The 23,579-nt window shown below is 52.2% G+C and overlaps 1 protein-coding gene and 1 non-coding gene across 2 annotated transcripts; one reads left to right on the plus strand and one right to left on the minus strand.

Annotated features, from left to right (window-relative positions):
* The first annotated feature begins 2,347 nt into the window (after nt 1-2,347).
* On the plus strand, nt 2,348-4,132 carry LOC129515162 (basic proline-rich protein-like). Its single transcript, XM_055333889.1, has 2 exons — nt 2,348-2,389; nt 3,017-4,132. Exons 1-2 carry the CDS (start codon nt 2,348-2,350, stop codon nt 4,130-4,132), a joined length of 1,158 nt encoding a protein of 385 aa, XP_055189864.1.
* Nucleotides 4,133-5,216: 1,084 nt separating this feature from the next.
* On the minus strand, nt 5,217-5,289 carry TRNAT-UGU (transfer RNA threonine (anticodon UGU)). The gene has a single exon. It is a non-coding gene; the product is annotated as a tRNA-Thr (tRNA).
* Between the last annotated feature and the right edge of the window lie 18,290 nt (nt 5,290-23,579).

The following is a 23,579-nucleotide window of genomic DNA, read 5'->3' on the forward strand; positions in this document are numbered from 1 at the left end:
TCAGGTCATGTATCCTTTGATCTCTTGGATGTTTGTCTGGCATTAAGAAATCTGGTGCGCTTCATCATTTGGCCTATGAACCCCGTCTCCCTCTCTGGCCTCCATCCCAGGTCCAGGAGGAGGCCCATAGAGACGTGTTTCCAAGGAAAGTGTTTCTAAATTGGTCCCCTCCTTTCCCCAGGCTGCCGCTCACAGGCCGGCTCAGGGCGGGCTCCCGTCTGTAACTCCAGCGCCCACTAATTTGCCCTGGCAAATAGCATCGTGGACGTAATGACATTGAGTCCCTATGATGTGCCAGATTATATACATTATCTGAAACCTCAAAACCTTGCTGTTTATGTGTTGCCATGTAATTAATGCCTTTTGAAGAGGAGGAAAGTGAGGGGTTGTGAGCATAAGCTATTTGTCCTAGACCACAGCAGGAAGGGAACAGGGAATTGTTCAGCTGAACTTGAGCCAACCCCCCTGTCACTATCGTGCACCTGCCCCCCAGCAGGGCCCTCAGTGAGGGTCTCTCTGGCCTTTAACCAGGTATTTGAGGAATAAAAGAACTAAGAGAGGAAATGTTCCCCATCTTTAGGAAGTTCTCCAAATCCTGCAAATCATCCAGAACAGTGTAGGCAATTTGGTTTTCTAAGAAGAACAAAAACACGAAATGCCAGGGTTGTGGAGGACGTTCTGAGGTCACGTAATCACTGCTTTCCCCACAGTTGGATGTACCCTGCGCAGATTCTTTTAGGCTTCCAGAGAGGCAGATTCCATTTTTTTTCTTTAGCAATCTTTATTTGCAGGCTAACCTAACCTAATCTAAATACATGAGGCCTCTTTTTCATTCTTTTTCTCTTGTCCTGCGTTTATGAAAGATGCAAAAAAAACACTGGTCATCATTTTCTCAAGATCACTTCTAGATAGTTGTTTGTTTTTTTTAGCTTTTTCCTTTGCCCTTTCTAATACCTTTTGTTTTTCTTTACTTTTGCCTACCTTCGTAACTCGTATGAACACTCTAGGATAGACGTGAACTTTGGGATCTAACCAGCCCTGATATTTTACACTGTTAGCGTCTTCTCAGATGAAGACACCACCATAAACATGGGAGGAATTCTAACCTGGATTGTTTTGTTGAAAGATGGCTAAACATCCTGAGTCCGTTCGGTTGGTTAGACCCACCTCTTGAACAAATATTTGAACTCACTTGTCACGTTTTTTCTGTACACTTTTCCTTCAAAGACGTGGCAAAAATAGGGTGGGTCCTGGAAGTGTTTTGAGCTCTCAGGGGAAGGTGCTCAGAATTCATGTGTCCTTCAGGTTCTAGGCCGTCTGAACACAGGTTTTGAGTAGGAGGGTGTCGGGTCTAGAGAAGGGAACTGGACGGGTATCCCTGAAACACCAGGAAGCCGGGGGACAGGAAGCACAATTCCTCTCTGCCAAAGCGGTTTTCTTTTCTGGAAGATGGCTGGCAATGCCCGTGGGCTGTCTGGTACTATGAGAGAACAATCACTTAGGTCGCAGCCTGAGTGTTCTTGGCTTCCATGGAGGCTAAGGTGTTGAGAAGTTCAGAAAAAGGCACACAGGCTTGTGTTTGCTCTTTTCAGAGACTGGTTGGAAGGGGAAGGGGGAGGAAGTGTGAGGAGTGGTTATGCTGGAGGGAGAGGGGACGGGGATGCTTCAAAGGCATCTTTTTCCTGCTATGTTATTACTAATAGTATGGTATTTGAGGATCTGCAATGGTTTTGCAAAAAGGCATTCAGTGTCAGTGAAGCGCTGACCCTTCTGTGATCATTATGGATCTTGTTTTTGCACCAGTGGGGCCTATTTCCTCGGGCACCCTGAGCATTTCACCTCCACAGCATTCCTAACAGCAGCTATCCTGATTACAGAAGGGCCAACAACCAACAAAAAAGTGTGAGTGTTTTTCCAGACCTAGAATCTTGCAAGGCAAGATATAAAATCTTAACAACTGCATCATTCCCAAAGCTACCTCAACTGAAGAAATACATTCTCTTAAGACAAATACCGTATGATTCCACTTATCTGTGGAATCTACAAAAAAACCGAATAAACAAAAAGCAGAATCAGGGGATCCCTGGGTGGCTCAGTGGTTTAGTGCCTGCCTTTGGCCCAGGGTGTGACCCTGGAGTCCTGGGATGGAGTCCTACATTGGGCTCCCTGCATGGAGCCTGCTTCGCCCTCTGCCTGTGTCTCTGCCTCTGTCATTAATAAATAAATAAATAAACAAACAAACAAATAAATAAATATCTTAAAAAAAGAAAAAAGCAGAATCAGACCTATAAATACACAGAACAAAGTGACGATGCTGCAAGAGAGGAGAAGAGGGAGCCTGGGCAAAATGGGTGAGGATGAGTGGGAGGTGCAGATTTCCAGTTGCCAAGTAAATCAGGGCAATAAAAGGCATAGAATAGGGAATTAAGTCAATGATACTGTAATAGTGTTGTATGGTGACAGAGGGGGCTACACTGGCGCTGAGCACAGCACAGAGAAGTTAAATCACTATGTTGTACACCTGAATGTAACATTGCCAACGAAACTCAAGAAAAAAAAAAAAGAAAGAGAAAGAAAGAGAAAAAGAAAGAAAAGAAAGAAAGAAAGAGAAAGAAAGAAAGAGAAAGAAAGAAAGAAAGAAAGACATTCTCTTGCTCCTGTGGGGTTCAAGATTAGGCCGGGAAGATATTTCATATTAACCGATGCCATACTTCCTGCTTCCCAAACACGGGACTGGCTCTGGGAAACCCACACACCAGGGAGGCTAGGCCGCCCACCCATTTACCTGATGGGAGCCCGGGCTAAGAATCACCTTGAACTCAAGGTCACAGGCTCTCTAAAGCTGCACCGTCCAACAGAACTAGGGAAGCTGCATGCACACGGGAGCCTCAGATGTGATGGAAAGTGTTCCAGTAGCCACACACACACAAAAAAGGTAAGATTAATGTAATCATGTATTTTATTTAATCCAGCCCAGCTACAATATTACTTCGACACGTGATCAGTTAAGAACTAGAAGGGAGAGTGCAGCGCTCTAGCTGGTGCTGTGTCTCGCGGCCCCCGCGCCGAGCCCCACTGCAGGCCCCCTCTGCAGGCCCCCACTGCAGGCCCCCACTGCAGGCCCCCTCTGCAGGCCCCCACTGCAGGCCCCCTCTGCAGGCCCCCACTGCAGGCCCCCACTGCAGGCCCCCTCTGCAGGCCCCCTCTGCAGGCCCCCACTGCAGGCCCCCTCTGCAGGCCCCCACTGCAGGCCCCCACTGCAGGCCCCCTCTGCAGGCCCCCTCTGCAGGCCCCCACTGCAGGCCCCCTCTGCAGGCCCCCTCTGCAGGCCCCCTCTGCAGGCCCCCACTGCAGGCCCCCTCTGCAGGCCCCCACTGCAGGCCCCCACTGCAGGCCCCCTCTGCAGGCCCCCTCTGCAGGCCCCCACTGCAGGCCCCCTCTGCAGGCCCCCTCTGCAGGCCCCCTCTGCAGGCCGTCGGGCCGCGGAGGCCACGCGCTCCTTGGCAGACAGTGCGCGCTCGGCCCCTCCGCCCCGGGCCCCGAAGTACGGGGGCGGGAGGCCTGGACTGGGGAGACCCCCGCGCTCCGGCATTCAGGGAGGCCGGGGGCAGAGCAGGGCCGGCAAGCTCCGGCTTCCCAGCGGCCCGCGGCTGTGTACTTGCGGAAGCCGCTCCCCCGCCCGGTGCGGAGGGGCACGGCCCCGGGAGCTCGGCCCGGCGCGGGGCGCGGCTGCCACGTGGCGGTCACCGCGCGCTCCCGCCCCGGCCACGCTGGCCGCGCTCGGGACCCGGCGGGGCGGCGGGGCGGGGCGGGCCGGGGCGCCGGTGGGAGCCGGCGCGGCAGCGCCACCCGCCGGCCTCGAGGCGTCACTGCAGGCGCAGCGCCGGCCCCGCCCCCCGCCGGCGCTCCAGGCCCACCCGCCCTGCCCAGCCCCCGCCGGCAGCGCCCCCGTCGGTCGCGCGGCGTCACTGCAGGTGCAGCGTCGGTGGCGTCCCGGCCCCCTCCCCCGCCGGCCACGCGGCATCACTGCAGGCGCAGGGTTGGCCCCGCCCCTGCCCCGCCTCCGCCCCCGCCTCCGAGGCCCGCTCGGGCAACACTGCAGGCCCCGCCCCTGCCCCGCCTCCGCCTCTGAGGCTCCCTCGGGCATTACTGCAGGCGCAGTGTCCGCCCCGCCCCGGCCCCGCCCCCGCTGGCTGCTCGGGCATCGCTGCGGGCGCAGGCCCCGTCCCCGCCCTCCCCCTACCGCCGGCCACGCGGCATCACTGCAGGGGCAGGGTAGGCCCCGCCCCCGCGGCCCGCTCGGGTATCACGGCCGGCGCAGGCCCCGCCCCCGCCGGCCACGCAGCATCACTGCAGGCGCAAGGCAGGCCCCGCCTCGGCCTCGGCCCCGCCCCCGCTTCCGAGACCCGCTCGGGCATCAGTGCAGGCGCAGCGACAGCCCCGCCCCCCGCCGGCGCTCCAGGCCCCCCGCCCTGCCCAGCCCCCGCCGGCAGCGCCCCCGCCGGGCGCGCTGTGTCACTGCAGGTGCAGCGTAGGCCCCGCCCCCGGCTCCCTCCCCCGCCGGCCATACGGCATCGCTGCAGGCGCAGGGTAGGCCCCGCCCCCGCCCCGCCCCTGCCCCGCCCCCGAGGGACGTTCGGGCGTCACTGCAGGCGCAGGCCCCGCCCCTGCCCCGCCCCCGCCTTGCCCCCGTCCCGCCCCCGCCCCGCCCCGCCCACGGGGCCAGCTCGGGCATCACTGCAGGCGCACCCCGGCGCCGCCCCCGCTCCGCCCCCGCCCCCCCAAGCGCCCCAGGCCCGCCCCGCCCGCCGCCCCGGGAGCCCGCGGCGGACGCCCTCCCGCGTCCCCCCAGCCTCTCGGGATGCGGGGCTGGGGCTCGGCTTGCAGGGAATTGGAAACGAGCCCCTGGAGCCTCGCGTCTCCTCTGCCGGGGCCCGGGCGGCAGGTCCCGGTGGCACCGGGGTCGCCGAGGGCGGCTTTTTTGTCTTTTTCCTGCTGTTTGTGTAGGTCCAGGATTTTCTCTTCCGGGTCACCTCTAACGCCCTCGAGGACGCCCATCATTTGCATTTCAGGAGGAGTCAATTGTTAATCCTGCCCGAAGTAACGTTTTCGGAAATGGCTTTTCCATTTTGGAGCTTCTGTTCCGAGAAGAGGAGGGTTTATTAAAAAAAAAAAAAAAAAAAAAAAAAAAAAAAAAAAAAGCAGGCGCGAACAAAAGGCCCCAGCGAGGATCGAACTCGCGACCCCTGGTTTACAAGACCAGTGCTCTAACCACTGAGCTATGGAGCCTGCTCCTTACCTGGGCTGCTCCCGTTCAGGGACTTTGGAAGCAGTATTGCGTTAGCTGGCAGCCTGTGCAAACCACTGACCTCATGCTCCATTATCAGTGATGATCGGAAAGACTGTGAATTGCTAGAGAAAAGTGCCTGCAGTATGACAAGCATTAAAAAAAAAAATCCCAATGTCAAAGTCCTATGTCTAGGATTACAAAACACTAAGTTATGCCACTGACAAGGGCTGGCAGGGAACACGCAAAAATTGAATTGTGTTCTGGTCCCACTCTGAGTGGTTCTTTTACGTGTGAAAAAAGCCTGGGAGCCGTTGTTCATATGACACATTGTATCAAGTTTAGTACTTCCAGGGAAGTTATGGGGAGTGCCTTTGCTTATCATAAATTAGATAAGCTATTGATTATGGATGAATTAATGGGGTTAACAGTATTTATGGAGTCCTGGCACACCCCTGCACTTTGGAGATAGGGTGGATGAGTAAAGCTGCGTCCCTGCTCTTTCTTTAATGACTGGGATCATAAAACTATGCCTCATTCTTTTTTGCTTATTAATGAACTGTTTGCCCAAAGAATGAAGTTATGGTTACAGCATGACCCGTTCCTGCAGGAAGGAGAGAATGAAGGCCGTGTGGCCCAGTGCTCTGCGGGCCTCTCTCCTACAATTGTCTGCTCACCTGCACTTGCTCAACAAAACCCTTCCTGACCTTCTGTTTGAAACTGCATCATGGTCCTTATCCTGTCCCTTTTACCCCGAACTACTTTCCCATTAGGTAATGTGCTTTATTGAGGCCTAAGGGTTTTGTTTTATAACCAGAATAGCGTGTAGCACATAGTAGGTGCTCAATAAATGCTGAATGACTGACATCTATGTTAATTTTGTAAGCTAGGAGAAATCCGGAAAGTGCTTGGGGAGAAGGCTTCTCATCTCAATTCCACTTGCACCGCCTCTGCATCCAAGCTGGAATTTTGCTAACACTCTTTGCATTGCCACACGGTTCTGGAGGCTACGAGTCCGATTCAAGATGTGGGTGTGGGCAGGGTGGTTTCCTTTGGAGGGCTCTGAGGGAAGGACCCATCTCAGCCTCTCTTCTTGGCACTTATGGGCGGCTGGCTTCTCTCTGTGTTTCTTAACATTCTCTCCCCTCCGTGCGTGTCAGTTCTGTGTTCAAATTCCCCCACTTTAGGGGGATCCCTGGGTGGCTCAGCGGTTTTGTGCCTGCCTTTGGCCCAGGGCGTGGTCCTGGAGTCCTGGGATCGAGTCTCGTGTTGGGGTCCTGGCATGGAGCCTGCTTCTCCCTCTCCTCTGCCTTTCTCTCTCTATGTCTATCATAAATAAATAAAAATAAATTTAAAAAATATTCCCCCACTTTATAAGGACAACAGTCAGATTAGATTAGGGCCCCCCTCGCTTTAACTTGACTACCTCTGTGAAGACTCTGTCTTTGCATTGGTCACATCCTGAGGCACTGGGGTTAGGGCTGTCACTTGAGAATTTTGAAGGGACACAATTAATCAGTAACAAATGCAGGCAGGCATTTAGTTAAGGCAGGAGCAAGGCCTCCTTCATTCCCTGACTGCCTCTGTTAGCAGAACTCACCAGTAACCCTCACTTGCCTCCCCCTCTCTTTCCCCAGACAAATGATAAATCCCCAGCAGCCCCCCAGCAGGAGGAGGGATGTGATAGAAAAATGGAACCTCTCCTTCTCTCATCTCTAACTTGTGAACTGTAGGATAAAGCCTACAAAGATGAAAGGACAAGGTGAAGAAAAGCTAGGCAGGGTGGACATCCTATAAAGACTTCAGTCTGCTTTTGTGTAGCACGGCCTTAGAAGAAAAAGTCTGGGGGGGCTTTACATTGAATCCTAGGACCCCTCTTTCTTCTCCCTGTCCCCTCCTCCCTCCTGTGGGGGCATATTGAGCACTTAGCCATGCATCCACCACCTTCGAAATGGAGGTGATCATTTTGGTTCTATCTCACAGCAGTCCGGGAAATTCAACTCAATAATAAACTTGAGAGTGCTGGGAAATTGTGAAGTGCCAGAAGCAAACATGATAGGAAGGGGAGGCATCCTAGGATCTGGTTTAGGTGGAGGGAGAGGACAAGATGGAAACAGAAGTCTCAGCAGCATCCCTTTGCTGTTCTATTTCTTTTTGCTTGAAGGTGACAGTTTCCTTTGCTCACCCAGGCCCTCATTTTCTCGACAGGAGTCTGCTGTAGCCCTGGGGCTGGAGGAAGCAGGACAGATAGCCCCCCCCCCCCCGCAACCCCCAGCTTGGGGCAGTGGCTCCCACCCTCTCTCGCCCTCTCCTTGGACTCACTGTCCTGTGTCTTCTCCTCCTGGAAGCAGGCCATGTTCTGTCTCCAAAGTCAAACTCAAGGTCAGAGGGTAGAGGGTGTGAGGGTGCAAGGGCCAGGAAGGACTTCCAAGCTCATCTAGCCGGGCTTCATTTTGAAGACAGGGAGGCATTGGCCCAGCAGTGGAAGGGGCTTGCCACATGGTGCAGTGCAATGGTCACAGAAGGCACATCGCAGTTGGGTTGGGACTTTCCATGGTTTTTGTTTCCTACTCAAAGGTTGGCCAAAGAAAGTTAAAAAACAAAACAAAACAAACGAAGCACAAACACACATATAATCTAGCCAGCCAACCCACCACCCAAAACAGAGGGCAAAGGGGCTTTCTAAATTCATCCAAGAAAACGGTGGGCTCTTTAGTGCAGAACCTGGGGATGGGGGTGAGGTGGTGGCGGTGGTGGTAGGTCAGGACGGAGAAGAAGGGAAGGAGGTAGAGGGTCCTTCCTCTATTCTGGTCCCTCCCTACACCCACCCACAACCCAGCTAGAGGTGGAGGGCAGAGGATAGGACCCCTGTGGCCAGCAGAAACCCAGAGGGAAGGAGGACCAAAGCTAAAGAAGGAGAGGGGGCAGGAAGCAAGATGTTCTTCATGTTGCTTTATAAACCCAACACAGATTTACATGAAGCCGGCCACCTGGTCCAGTGTCTGAGCTCTTCCACCCCACTCCCCGCCAAGCCCCTTTCCCACTGTTGGATGGGGAGGCCAGAAGGAACCCAGGGCACAGACAAGGGGGCTTTAGAACTTGGGGTGCTGGGGTCAGGGACTCTGGTCCCAGCTGACCCTCTCCTCCCAATTGCCTGGATACTTGGCAGGAGGGGCTGTAGCACCCTCTAGAATAACTCAGGGCATAACCCTTCTCACCATCCCAGATGGGAAAGTCTTAGGGTAGACAGCTCCGAAAGTGGGTGGGCAGCTCAATGGTGAACGCCTGCCAGACTTAGGTGGGCCCAATGGAATGCACTCACTTATTAAAATCATTGTACCCAAATTCATCTCCTGGATATTGATCCTATCCCACACCAAATAGCCCTCTCTTGGGTAGGTTTTTAGTAAGATTGCAGGGTTTTTGGGTGGAATCCATGAAAAGACTGCAATTTTGCGTCTGGAGATAATGTGCACCAGCCGTGCAGGGATGGCATTGGGTGGGAGTGCTCAGCCACTTGGCAGTTGGACAGGGGCGACTGGTGGTGTTTAGGTTGTTCTGAAAGGGAGGAGTCGGGAGGGGTGAAGACTGAAGAGAAGGATGGAGAAAATGCACCCCCAGCCCCACCACCTTGATACCTGGCTTGCAGAACGAATTTACTAGCTCAAAGTCCTGTTTGGTGGGCTCCCCCAGCCTTGCGTGACCTCACTTCCAGATCCAAAGCAGGAAGCCGGCGGGCAGGGGAAAGATCTCGGGCCTTTGAGGTCTAGTAGACCTGAGTTTGAATCTGAGGACCTGTGGAGACACCTGGTCACTGCAGGGGGTGACCGGCCACCCCTGGATGGACCTGGTTGCCAGCCCAGCTCTGCGCCCTGCTGGAGGCACCGGGGTTTCGGTGCTTCCAAGGCTCCGGGTCTTCGCCAGTGCGGAGGGGCCAACAGGTGGATGCGGCTGCGAGGGAGGTGGTCAGCCTGGTGGACTGGCCTCCCCGCCAGGTGCTGCCCACCTGGACGTGCGCGGCCCCGTCTGCTTTCCTGCCTTCCCTCAGGTTGCAGTAGCGGGGCTGTCCCTGGCCCCAGACCAAGCCATCCCTCCTCGTTCTGTCCTCATCGGGATCCCAGCCGTCCCCTTTCTGCCCTTGATCCCGGGGACATCCAGCCTCTCTCTGTCCCCCTTCCCATCGGCTTTTAGCACGCTCCAGTCTCTCCCACAGAAAGCATCACATGAAAGAGAAGGGAATACGAGGCCTCCACTCCAGTGAGTTGCCTGCCCTGGTTCCCTCCCTCAGCTGCCACTCACTCAGCTGGGCCTCTGCTCCCCACCCACCCTGGCTCTACGTGGTAAAACCTTGGTGAATTGGCTGCACTGACCACTTTCTCCTCCTTGAAGACTGTCTTCTGTGTCCCTTATGGCCCACTTCCCAGGAAGCTGCTTCTCAGCCCTCCTCTCCCTGGGGCAGGGGTAGGTGTGCAGGGGCCAACCTGCCTGCCTTGAGCTGTGCTGCTTCTCCTGCCAGTTTGTGAGCCAACGCAGATGTGGTCTCTGCCCTTGCAGAACCCCAGGGGGCCAGATGGGGGAAGCCACTGTCATTTGGAGAATTGTTGGTGTCGTGGGGTCCATGGCCGGCTAGGAAAGAGAATACAGTGGATACAGACAGCCCAGTTTCCTCACATGTAAAACCAAATGATGATGACAATGATGATGATGATGATAAAATGTGAACAACAATAATGTGAACAACAATAGCCTCTCATGGGGGTACTTGAGAAGAATAAATGAAGTGATGTATGTACACTTGATCTTAGCCAAAAGGCCGAGAAGCGATTGTGATGTGTGTAAATGCTTTACCCAGGACCTGGCATCCGGGGAGTGCTTCACGATGCACACTGCTTGTACTCCTAGTTGTACCTGGAAGTACTGTGTGAAGCCCCCCTGTCGTAAGAGGGTCTCTCACAGAAGGCTGGGTGGCAGTAGGCAGAGGAGGGGATACAGAGCATGGGGCTCACGGGGCCCAAGAGCCCCTTCTCTGCAGCCAAAGCTCCTCTCAGGCACCCGCTGAGTGAGACGTTATCACTCTCCTTTGGGAGCTGACACAGGAGTGGGTGAGTCATGTCCAGAAAGGGGAGCTTCTCTCACCTCTTGAAAGACCATGGATTAGAATGAACGTTATTAAGGTCAGACAGGGCAAGGGCTCAACGAAGCCAGGAAGAGGATCGTCTTTCAGATGACGCAGCTGTCTTTCCCCTGCTCCCTGTACTCCTTTGGAGGAGTTTCCGGCCCCTGGCCAGTGGGGTGGGGGGGCCCTACTTGCCTACTTCCAGAATGGTACTAGAAATGGTTAATTCTGGGGCCAGATGGCAGTTGAGACCCTGAGGGCCTCTCAGAAAACTGTTCAAAGCTTTTGGGGCAGTCTTATGAGACCGAGAAGCTCTCTTATGTCCCATGGTCCTGGTGGGAAGGGGGAGAAAAAGCCATCCAGCCTAAGGGGAGTTGGGCCTGAAGGCAGAAACACAGACCTGGAGAGTCTTAGAGTCCATCCAGCCCCATGGGTCTCAATTCTGGCTGCACATTGGTTATCTTGGGGCTTGAGAAATGTCATTGCCCAAGCCCCGGAAATTCTGGCTTATTGGTTTGGGGTGAGGCCTAGGCATTCCTCTTTCAAATGTCCCCACGTGATTTCCGTGTGCAGGCACGGCTGAGAGCCTGATCTAACCAGTCCTTTTTATCTTGTAGATGAAGATAAAGGGATTTTGAGAGCTTAAGAAATTGACCCCAAATGAGGACCAAAGAGTCAGTTATTGGCTCCAGGGTCTGAACTCGGACCAGGGCTCTCACCATTATCCTATAGCAACATCTCCTCAGCATTAACACTTAGGGTTGGTGTTCTTACAGAGAATAGCCATGATGTTTATGTCTTTAAAGATAAATCTGGACGTAGTATCTGAACAGTGTGAGCATACTTTACAAGGTCCGTTGAGAACCAAGACTCTTCTGGAAACATCTGTGATCTATGGTCCGAGATCTGAAGACGGTGATTAGCTCAGGTTGTGGAGTGACCAAAGGTTGGGTTTAAATGGTAACTCTTCCACTACGAGCTGTGTGACCTTGGCCACGTTATTTAACCTCTCTGAGCTTCTGGTTTTTTTTTTTATCTAACATGAATATTTCCTTAGAGAGTCAACACAGCTTGGTTTCTTGAATGCAAAGATTAAATAGAATATTGTCATCAGGCTCTTAACATACAGTTTGTGCCTTTTAAGTGGGAGCAGTCATAGGAGTTGTTATTAGTATTATTTTTATGATCCGGTGTATTTGCCTTCTAGAATAGCAGTTCTCAAGCAGGGAGATTTTGTACCCCCGGGGAGCATTTGGCCATGTTGAGAGATATTTTGGTTGACATAATGGGTAGGGAGAGAGATGCAACTGGCGTCTAGTGGGTGTTAGAGATGCTACTAAACATTTACAGCATGCAGGACAGGTTCCCCTCCCTTCTTGGCCACCCCCAAAGAGTTATCCCACCTTAGTGGTACCAAGGATTAAGAACAACCCTGTTCAAGGTATCTGAAAAGACTTGGGATTAAAAAAAAATTTTTTTTTAAATTGGAATTCAATTTGCCAGCATATAGCATAACACCCAGTGCTCATCCCGCCAAATGCCCCCCTCAGTGCCCATCACCCATCACCTCCCTTCCACCTCCCCTTCCACTACCCCTTGTTCATTTCCCAGAGTTAGGTGTCTCTCATGTTTTACGACTTGGGGTTTTGAAGGCCAGAGCTGTTGGGTGGTATTAGGATGACAATTTTTGGTTCTTGCGCTGATGAAGCAGGGGGAACGGTGAGTCTAGGGGACAGTGAGCAGCTCCATCTCTGCTTTCATCCTCCACGGGGGGGATAGATTTTCTACCTCCTGGTGTATGGGTTCCTGCGGCAACCTGCAGGCAGTAGTAACACTGGTGTTTATACCCCCTGAGAGGTGCTGTGAGGATAATCCCCAAACCTAGAGCTTGGGGACGCTGGTATGAACGGCGTCAGTAGCGCCAAGACGATTGCATCAGGTCCCACGGGAGGGCTGTCTTGCCCCATGGTTGTGCTCTGGGCACCTGGGCCTTGCATTCGGTCTCCTGTCTCATGAGCTCATCATTTATAAATGACAAGCCACCCAAATTGGAAAGTATGACACCAAGCTGGCAAGTGGGAGCCTTACTCAGCTTTCTCGCCGGAGCCTTGTGTCTTAACTTATTTATCTTCAAAAGAAGATAAGTGCAGCCCTGCCAGGCCAGCGGTGTTCTGCGAGGAGAGGAGGAGGCCTGTAAAAAAGGCTCCCGAGGAGCCCCGAGCGGTCAAGGTTACCGCGGGGAGGGACGTGGGCTGCAGGGGGCGCGCGCGGGCACTAGGTGGCGCTACGTGCTCGCGGCGGAGGGCAGCCCTGCCCGGGACCCAGGGCCCCCGCGGCTGCAAGACACCTCGGAGTGAAAAATAGGGTACCAGGCAAGACTTAGTTCTTAAAATAAGTCAGCAGCCCAGTGAAGCAAATACTGCCATGGCAGGTACATTTTCTTGCTTGAACTGATGGAAAAGGGCATGAACTGCCTACAGGCATCTGGCTACTGCTATCAAACGATAAAAAATAATAAAAAAATAAAAAGATGCAGTTAAATGAAACCATGCAGCAGGCCCGGCCTCCGAAGAAGAGCAGAACCAGCCGGGCTGGGCCATACATAGGTCTGGGATCTGGCTCCGGGGTTCCTCCCCGATGACTGTCGTGCAAATGTGCAGGTGCCACGTGGAGACCCTTCTCATGGCCTGGCTGGCTCTGCCCGGAGGAGGCCCCGGGCATCAGTGTCCGCAGGTGGGATGGGAGCAGGCTCGTTGCCCCTGTTGGAAGGTAAGCCAAGTGAGGATCGCAGGAGGGAGGCGGTGCATGGGAGCGAGGATGGGGAGGCGCTGGGTGTTGTTGTGGTGTCGGGCCATCAAGCTGCTCAGGGGACCCAGTGCAGTCCAGTTTCTGCAGGGCTCTCCAGCTCCCCTGTGGGGGGTGGGTGGGTGGGTGGGGGTCGGATTCACTGGGTTGGACCAAGTTCACAATCTTCTTGACCTGTCCACCCTCTTGTCGCCCTCCCCGTGGAGTCTCAGGGAGGCCGTGCTTTCTGAAGGGTCCCAGCGACAGGACGGAGAGGGTGGCTCTGGGCCCAACAGTCTTGCGTTCAAGCTCCGCCGCCACCACCAACTGGCCCTTTGACCTTGGATATGTCATTTCACTCAAGCCTTGGTGCTGTCATGTGCAAAGGGTGGATAAAATGGCCAGGAAGCTCGCAAGAACCGCTCCAAAGGAGCTCGCAGCAGTGGGAAACGGAGATTTGCGGATAAAGGGGCCAAACAGCCCCGAGTGGAACGGTAGCTATTACGGTCGGAGAAGCGAGCACAGAGCACGAGCACTTTAGGAATCCTCATCCCCTCAGTTTAATGTGTGCAAGCACCTGTGAGGCAAGTATTCTCACACGCAGGGGACGTGCAAGTCACTGTGGACAGCCCTCTGGCAGGTGGGCAGGAGGGCCTGGAGGCTGACTCAGGTCTGCCAGAGGAAGCGGCTGGGCACACGACTCAGCTGCCGCATATGAGAAGCACAGGTTCCACCTTTTTCCTCAGATTATAGAATGTCCCAAAGCTGCCCTGGAAAGAATATGGCATGAGCTCCTGTTTGATCATGAACAATACTTCAAAGGACATACAGACGCACACACACCCCCCCTTCACGTAGGTGCAGAGCTTTGTTTCTATCCCCAGTTGCACACCTTCATTGCGTTATAAACACCCATGGACTCAACTGGGTGTCCTGCAGGGTGGCTCTCCTCATGGCCAGCTAAGACATTTGCCAACATGTGAGGGGGACGTGAGCCTGCTGGTCCAGGTCCAACCAAGGGAGCTCCTGTCTTCTCCTTTTTGGTTTAGAACAGGCCAGACTCCTAACCCTGGGATATTAAACCAGGGCTGTCTTGGCTAGTGATGCTTCAGGGTTGAACACTCACCTTCCTGCAGTGACAAAGTGGTAGAGGATCTTAGCACCCTTCGGAGGTCAAAGCTTTGGGTTGGAAGTGGTTCTTCAGATAATCTTGACTTCTAATTGGTTAGTATCTCACTGTCACGCAAAGCTCATTTCAGTCCCCTTTATTTTTATTTTTTTTATATAAATTTATTTTTTATTGGTGTTCAATTTGCCAACATATAGAATAACACCCAGTGTTCATCCCATCAAGTTCAGGCCCCTTTAGAGTCAAGAATCACCTCGTCTTTCACACTTTGTCTAAAAGTCGAGCCTCTTGGACCTGATATCTGAGCTTTGCCAACTTTGCCTGTGCCCTAACTGATGACACATTTGCCACCAAATGTGTCATCAGTTTCAAGAAGGGTGCCTTGGGAAAGGGAACTAACATTTATTGAGGGCACACTGTGTTTCAGGTACTTATTAGGTGCTTTATATGCATTTATTTATGTAATTAGCCTGATTTAGAGATGTCTTTAGCAATTAGCCCTGATTTAGAGATGTCTTTAAGGATGACCTTGTCTCTAATTAGGCAGCTTGCAAATGTACTTGGGTTTAAAGCTCAGATCTGAGCTTTTTCCCAGTGCATTGAAGTGTATGCCTTAATCAACACATATTTAAGTATCTTTTCTGCAAGAAGTACTGTCCTGGGTAACCTTGAGCAATACAAGGACATGTGGGCCATGGTTCCTGCCCTTGGGGAATTACCACACAGTGTGGGAGGAAGATTTACACGGACAGGAGTTAATGAGTAATATCAAGTATCACAAATGCCCAGTAGGAACAGATGAAATGTTCACTTGAGGGAGAGACACCTGGGTGGTCAGTGGAGGTTCATGAAGAAAGTGGGCAATGAGTTAGTTCTTGAAATAGGCATAAGATTTGGCTGGAGCCAGACTGGGCAGATTACAAGTGGAGTTCACAGGATGTGCCCCAAGGACGCAGAATCAAGTGGTCTCAGTGCTATTGATTCCTCTGGTGGAGAGATGGTTGACCCGAGCAGGGTGGGGACCCTTCTTCCCACAGTCTTGTTTAGAGCTTGGTTTCCACAGAATGGCTCGGGGGGGGGGTTCCCTAGAGAGGGACAATCAACTGGATGACCTCAGTGACCCCAACTTGGTCTCCCAAATCCAGGAGGACTGGTAGGATTTTCAAGTCTCTCTCTCAAACCACAACGCGGTCGTGTTATTGCCTGCAACTCCCTGTCCCTGGGGGGACAGAGGATCTAGTCTGTGGACGTCCGTGCTTTCTTTCTCCCAATTGTCCCTGTGGCCGTGAGCCTCTTATCCTGCAAATCCCGGGGCAGCAGAGTGAGAAGGACACAGACTCTATCAAGCAGCCTTATCACTTACTTGCTGTTTCACCTTGGCCGAGTTGTATACACTGTAGTCTCCTCATCTGTAAAATCCAAATTAATACTAGTTTCTGCTTTTTAGGGTTACCCTGATGTTTAGGTTGGATCACACGTAAAACCATTTTATACAATCCTGGTCACCTTAGCTCAGTTAGCTCTTGGCAGCTCTGATGAAATGCTTGTTGTTTGAAACAAGTCCTCACAAGATGGCCTCGGTGTCTGAATTATTCTCTTCCCATTGCCTTATTGAGAACTGGTTGACCATCTTTGCTTGTAGACTTTCCAGTTTCTTTATTCAAATGACAAACCGAGAGCCTTACAACATCACTGGGTGTCCAGTGATGAATGATCCTTGTGAGTGTGCCCTTGGGTGCACACCATGGGCTGGGCTGGTGGGCTGTTCCCAGGTGCTCTACAGAGGGGTGGGGAGCAGAAACTCTTTCCATGTGGTGGCCAGTGACTTCCAGAATGACCTCAGAGCTGGTGAACTGGTGGTTTCTGGGTGTCTTCACCTGCGGCTGCCTTCTCTCTGCCGTGGACTTACCTCTCTGCCTTCTCGGTGCCCAGATATCAGCCACCCACCCATACACCTTCTGTTTGTGAAGGTGCCCCAAGAGACCTAATAAGAACACAACACCCCATTCCTGGATGCGGCTCCCTTCTTTGGGCTGCGGTTTGGGAATGTTCTCTACGGACAAATCCTTCCTGTTTTGAGTGGTCAGCTCTGGCTACGTGTTAGAACCACCTGGGACCTTTGAAAAGCTGCCGATGTGCTGGAGCCCACCCTGGACCACAGGATCAGTGTCGGGGTGGGGCCTGGGCATCCGTGTATATTTGACGTTTCCCAGGTGGTTCTAGCAGCATCAGGATTAAAACAAGTTCTCGTCAAAACCTTAGAGGAGAGAATCTCCTTAGACTTAGGCTTTCAGCAGGCAGTTTGTTGGCGATCGTTGGTGGGATTGTCTCAAAACGATTTCCCAGTTTTTTTCCTTAAACTCCCCCCCCCCCGAGGGTTTGAAGTGTTTGGTTCAGAAGACTTTATTCTCAGATACAGCTTCTGGCATTTTGTTGCAAGTGAACTTGCTTTTTATTTTTTGATGAGTTCTGAAAGCTCTGCAGAGATGTAAGAAGTACTTGCCTGTAAAATGGGACCAAAGTAAAAGACGATTTCTCACCCATAAGATGGGAACATAACAAGAGAAAAAATGAATGGGACTAATTAATGGAAGAAATCAAAATTTATTAAGTACTTATGTGCTGTGTGTTGTGCTTAGTGTGTGTGTGTGTTTATGTACACACACATATATACAAGATGAATAGGATTTGTTACTACATTGAAGGAAAAAAGTCCACCTGCCGGGAATTCACAAGCAGGGCAGTGGTAAACACTGCTGGCTTGGAGTTTGTGTGGCCTCTGCAGCCAGCCTGTCTGGTCTGGTTTTGATTTCTGGCTCTTAAACTTTTGAAAAGGCATCTGACCTTCATGTACCTTAATTTTTTCATCTGTAAAATGGGGACAAGACTCAGGGCTTGTCAACTGGATTGTTGCGAGGATAAGGTATGTAACATATATAGATTATGTAGACTAATGCCTGGTAAAGAGGAAGCCCTAGGTGCAGGAGAGTAATTACCCTTGGGGGGTGACAACACGAGCCAGGACCACATCTCCCATTTTCAACGATATTCAAAAACTTGGAAATGGCAGCGCAACGATGAGTGAGGCGGGTGCCCTGCATTTCAGATGTAGGGAGGTTGGTGGTACCTTTCTTTCTTTCTTTCTTTCTTTCTTTCTTTCTTTCTTTCTTTCTTTCTTTCTTTCTTTCTTTCTTTGATTTTATTTGTTTGTTCATGAGAGACACACAGAGAGAGGCAGAGACACAGGCAGAGGGAGGAGCAGGCTCCCTGCGGGGACCCTGGGATCACGACCTGAGCCAAAGGCAGACGCTCAACCACTGAGCCACCCAGGTGCCCCTTGGGGGTACATTTCTTTCACCATCCCTAGCCTACCTGTGATTTAGATGCTGTGAGAACCTCCTTGGGTATGTTTTTAACCTTTGTGAGTCTCGATGTTTTCATCTGTTAAATGGGAAACTGTCTTTCATCAAGCTGGCGTGAGGATAAGACCTCCACATGGGGCTCCTCCACCTAAGTGCTCAACAGATGGGTCTTTATTCTGCAGCGAGGAGCGTGTGCCTCCCTGGGGCCAGGCCCTGCCCTCCACGTGGGGGTGTTACTAAGTGTGGAGGAAGGCCGCTGGAGGCAGCTGGGGTGGGGGTGGAGGGTGGGGGGATGAGGCTTTTGACATTGAAACTGGGTAACATTAATCCTTATTTTCAAAGCTCTTTTCTCCAGTTCATCTACTGCTCCCCAGTTGATACGATTGTACTTTGCGTGTGACTTGGCGGGATTAAGTGTGCCACTGGATTCAGGGGACAGTGGTGAAGGTGAGCCGTCTGACATTCTCATCTGCACGACGGGATAAACTGTCCTTGAATCTAATCCACACTCTAAAGTGTAAAGCTATTAGGCAGGTCTCTAGGCAGAGCTTTATTGGACCGGAGTGTCCCTCCATACCTGATAAATCGTCGGGAAAGACTGAGCGTGCATATTAATTCCCTTTTTCTGCAAAACGAAACCCATATTGGCGCGGGTCCCAGCTTCTTTCAGGACAACGCAGGATCTATGGCTGATGTGCGGAAGCGATCGGGATCGCACAGTGCACTTTTCAGGCTCACCGATGGCCTTGGGGACCCCGTGCCCTCCTCCCAGAGTGGTTGCTCTCCGGCTGAACTGCTCTAACTGGCTGTTGCTAACTCTGCCCTCTGAGGGCCCTGGGAGTCCTCAGCCTGCTTCCTCTATGGGGCTCTGCAAAGTTGAGAGGATGGCTGACGATCTCTCTGCAGCTACGAATGGGCTCAAAAATCTCTATAAAGAGTAAATTGGATGTATAGCATAAACTCAGAGAAGATCCTAAACACCATGCTTAACCATTCGCCCCTCTCTTTTCTTTAGCTTTTGGCTCCAATTCCTTCCTGAGACATAAGCACTGGGGGACGTCAGCAGAGATGTGAGCAGTGAAGGCTGAGGCAGTGGGTACCACGTCTCGGAAAAAGTCAGGGTTGGAATGAACAGTCATTTTCTGCGGCAGTTTAGGGGAAGAAGGCCTCGTTTGGATTCTCTGTTTTTGGTGATGGCTTCTCTGAAGGGAAATGGTGGCCATTTATAGACTCCAGAGGAAGGGGGCATCTGTGCCCTAGATGTGACATTTAATTGCTAATTTCCTGTAATTTAAAATCTCATTTCCTCAATGACAAGCCAAGGAGCTGTGCCCTAGAGTGATATTCCAGGAAGAGAGTTTTGTGGTCACAGGGGCCTGGGAAGCCTGAAGACTACAGTGCCTCTTGGAAATTCACAGCTCCTGTTGGCTGTTAAGGCCCTGAGAAGTCCTGCAGAGAAGAGAAGGGTGCTAATTTGTTTCACCAAGCACTTCACAAACTTCTTTGAGTACAAAACCCATTTTACATGTTATCGTACCCACACTCTGGGAACCTGGATTACAGTGAAGGGAGTAGCATTTCCCGAGCTTTTTCCTTCTCAGGAAACATGCTGGATGTTTTATAGACATTGTCTTATTTATGTCATGTATTGGCCTTCTGAGCTGCGTATTTTAATTTCCATTTTACAGACGAAGAAACTGAGGTTTAGCGAAGCCAAGGAGCTTGCTCACAGTTACGTAGCTAGCGAATGGTGGAGCTGAGATTTGAACCCTGCACCGTGTCACTCCAGATGACAATCTTTTTTTACCTGGTCCCTCTTCATGACGCCTCTTGCCTTTTTAACCAGTGAGATGGAAACAGCTAGATACAAACAGTAAAGGACTTAGGGGTCAGTCAGGTCCAGGTTTGGCTTTGTTTTGTCTTCCCCATGGCTACAGTCAAGATCTTCCACCTTGTAGGACTCTCTCTCTGTCACGAGACGTAGTTGAGAGGTGGCCAGATCCCACAAACCCCGGGACCCCTGTGAAGAAGGGGCAGCTGCCCTTAGGCCTGGAGTGCAGGTGGATCAACCGAGTCCCACGGCCTTTATAAGGATCCTCAAGTAATTTCACCAAGTTGCTCCCCTTTCACATCTGCTGAAACTGTGGGTTATGAAACGTGTCCCCAAGTTCTGTTAAAGAGTTGTTTGCCAACAGGAGCCAGGAGGATAAAGATGTTGGATGAAGCATCCTGCTCCTGCCAGGGGTCTGTGATTGCCGGGCTTGGATGCCCCACGTGGGGGGTGCTCCTGCCTGCTGGTGCTCAGGGGAAGGGGCTTGTGAAGCAGGCAGCTGGGCTGGCGGGGTCAGGCTGGTGGCCACAGGGGACACTGTTGCTGCTAAGCCAGGCTCTGAGGCCCTTCTCCTGCTGTGCAGGGGGCTCTCTGCTCTTCTTGGCATGTCGTTGACCCCTTGCCCCCCACTAGTGTTGCAAGGGTTTTTAAAATTTTTATTTTATTTATTTATTCATGAGAGACACACACACAGAGGCAGAGACACAGGCAGAGGGAGAAGCAGGCTCCATGCAGGGAGCCGGATGTGGGACTTGATCCCAGGACCCCGGGATCACGCCCTGGGCCAAAGGCAGATGCTCAACCACGGAGTCACCCGGGCACCTGAAGCTCATCTTTCACCTCAACACCCTTCCAACTGTGCCCCTCCGGCCCGGGCAGCATGGAGGTGATAGGCAGGATCCTTACTTCTTCCCGAACCTTCGGGGCAGGCAAGCCCTCAGGTGCGGGCTGCACCAGATGCCCCCACTGTTTGGGGAGAGGCCTTCTGCAGGGCTGTCAGGGCCCGAATATATGCAGCGTCCAGAGTGGCCATCGAAAGCAAAATAGGAGATCTCCATGTGTGCCAAGATGTCACACCTCAGAGATTTAAAGCTGGACAAAGCGACTTGCTGACCTCCGTATGCTCACTGGAGGCACATCCATCTTCCCCTAAGTAATTCTCTGGTCTCTCCCTGACACTCCAGTTGGGCCCGGCTCTGTGAATAAACACCGGCCCTAGCCTGCTGGTTACTGAGAGGCTCGGCCTGCTGCAAGAGGCCCAGGCTTCCCTGGAACAGGATGCATGAAGATTTTGCTTGCTTTTCCCCCCTATTTGTCGTAATCACACAGAATGATTAGGGAATAATAGGTTTCTAGGGAACAATGGCAGGGAAATGTCATGGGAGAGAACCAAGGGAATGATGGTGACCCATGCTGGCTCAGTGGCCTGTGGGGTCCTTCTGGTGCTCTTCACCAAGACCTCTGCAGAGCCAGTGGGGCCAGGCAGGTGTTTGTGGTGGGTGGACTGGGGAGTGAGACAGCCTGAGAGACAGACTGGGTGAGTAGACCTGACAAGCTTGTGGACCAAGGAGCACAAGCCAGGAGAGAGGCAAGGTCCCGGGTGCCAAGAGGCCCAGGGAGCGGAGCAGGGGAGGGGACCTGTGTACCATGGGTGTGGCCCAGAGGCCAGGCTGTGGGGTCTCAGGGTGGTGAGATGAAGACAAGGCTTCCAGAGAGCCAAGGGCAGGGAAGGAGCTACACTTTTCCTCCTAGAGCCGTTCTCAAAGCCCCTAGAAGCCAGACTATGGAGGAAGAGGATGGTCGTGAACTTGTGGAAAGAAGATTGGGCTGGGAGCTTGACCCCAAACAGCAGGGTTTTATGAACCAACGCTTTTCTTTTCCTCCTGTTCCCTCCTCCTCTTTCCAGGTGGCCCCCACCCTTTCTGGCCAATCCACATGACTCCCAGCCTTGAGGGAGCGTGGGGTTGTGTGAGTTAGGGCTGAGGTGCTAATGGAGACAGGGCAAAGCTTCTGACGTTGGGCTGAACCGTGTGCCCGCTTCCCTGCCTCCAGGAGGCGGTGAGAATGCACGAGGGGCCTTCTGTCGGCTGCCTTTTTGCCTCCAAGTTGTTCACCTCTGTCTGGGGGGAGCTGAGGGGTCGCCACAGCCATCGGTGGGGTGTGATCATCGTGGACAGGTTTGGAGAGGGTGAAGCCTATGTGGGACATTGAGTCAGGCTTTTGTCCTGCTTCCTGTGGGGAGGGTGAGACACTCTGAGGTCAGAGCAGAATTCTAGGTGACAGGGCTCTGGGTCATTGGTGATCTGTCCCCACCTGGAGGGATCAGGACGTAGTGGCCGCCTGGTTGTCTGAGAGGCAAGGAAGGGGCCCAGGTACCTCCGATGACTTGCTCCCTATTATGGTTTGGCAAAAGGAAGCTGGTCTGCAGCCCTGAATTCGAGGGATTCACTTCTCTCTTGGCATCACTGAATCACGAGGTCAGGGTGTTTATCTGGTGGGGTGATCAATCACACAAATCCTTTCTCTTCTTCCTCCCATCGCTTGCTTTCTTCAAACACAAGTCACAGCAGCAAACTGGGAAAACAAACAAAAGACAAGCCAAAACAAACAAACAAACAAACAAACAACCCCACAGCAGCCTGGAGGCAAATCATTAAGCCCTCAAGAATAGAAATTGTCTTCACAGGACCTCCTCCTTTTAACTGCCACCCCCATCCTTTCCATATTAAGGAAATTATTTTGAAAGCCGGAGTTTTCATTGTAGGAAGCTCCAGTTGGTGTTGCGATGGCTTCGCAAGACAGTTAGGAATAGGGTATTGCCAGGGAACACCTGCTTGGGGGTGATGGAAACCATTCTTTGCCTCCCACTGGGAGAGCTGCAGACCCTGAGCTCAGAAAGGGGCCCTGGGGCAAATGGTGGTCCCTGCCCTTAACCTTGGCTCTCTGGTTCCATTCGTTTCTGCTACTGTGTAAAATGCTTTTGGAAGCACAGTTTTTGATTTTGAGATCCTTTATATTTTAAATTTTATTTTAAAAAAATTTTTATTTATTTATTCATGAGAGACACAGAGAGAGGCAGAGATATAGGCAGAGGGAGAAGCAGGCTTCCTGCAGGGAGCCCTATGCAGGACTGCATCCCAGGACCCCGGGATCAGCCCTGAGCTGAAGGCAGGTGCTCAACCACTGAGCCACCCAGGTGCCCCTTCTTTATATTTTTTAATGCTGGGTAGACCCCAGTGGCCTTGTCCTTGTAATAGCTCCAGATGCAGGAATAAAGGATCTATGCAAGGGAGCTATATTATTTAAAATAACAACTGAAAATTGTCAAGAAACATTTTATATTAATAGCAAATCCTTTAAATAGGTCTTGGGTCCCTAAAAAGTCCTATATTGGAGTCATGAACTTCTAGGAATCTCACATCTTCATCCATCACTAGACAATCTGTTTCCATGGCCTTGGTGCCTGTAGATGCAGGCTCTCTGCTCTGTCATGGTGTCCTTGGGGCAGGAGGGACTAAGAGTTGTTCATTCCTGCCACGCCTGAGTGCTTTGCATTTATCATCTCACGAGGTTCCTCTGTCCTGTCTCCCCACCCTCGACACAGGTTGGTGTCTCTCCCTTTTGTGCAGGTGAGGACAGGCAGGCTGAGTCTGGGTCATTTGTCCAGTATAGTCAGAGCGAAAGGGCAGGAGTTAAGAAGGGTCAATGCTGGGATTTGAGCCCAGTCTAGTCTGACTTGGAAAGCTCTGCTCTTTCCATCACACCCTGCCATCTTTCTATGGCTTTGGTTCCTGTTTTAAAGGTCACAAACACAACATATTCCATCTTTTCAGGTCAGGTGTGCCAAAATTCCAGGTTTGGCATTGGACCCTTGGACTCTGTGAATGCCTTCGAGGTGGAGCCTGCGATTTGCGTAAATGCTCCCCCTGCCTCTCACAGCTGTGTGCTAAGTTGGGTTGATAGGGCAGGTGGCACATAAGGTGGGTAATTGATTTTCTTCTTATGAATATTCATTTGAGGTTACTTCTCCATCTGCTCTCCTTCTGCAGTTTCAAAATGGCCACTGGGTA

The sequence above is a fragment of the Nyctereutes procyonoides genome, unplaced genomic scaffold (genome assembly GCF_905146905.1).
Source record: "Nyctereutes procyonoides isolate TBG_1078 unplaced genomic scaffold, NYPRO_anot_genome, whole genome shotgun sequence".
Taxonomy (NCBI): domain Eukaryota; kingdom Metazoa; phylum Chordata; class Mammalia; order Carnivora; family Canidae; genus Nyctereutes; species Nyctereutes procyonoides.

Bases quoted from the DNA above. Each gene is read 5' to 3' on its own strand.
- LOC129515162 (XM_055333889.1), top strand. From the start codon at position 2,348: ATGGGTGAGGATGAGTGGGAGGTGCAGATTTCCAGTTGCCAA. The intron at 2,390-3,016 runs GTAAATCAGGGC...GTTAAGAACTAG, and splicing joins TGCAGATTTCCAGTTGCCAA to AAGGGAGAGTGCAGCGCTCT.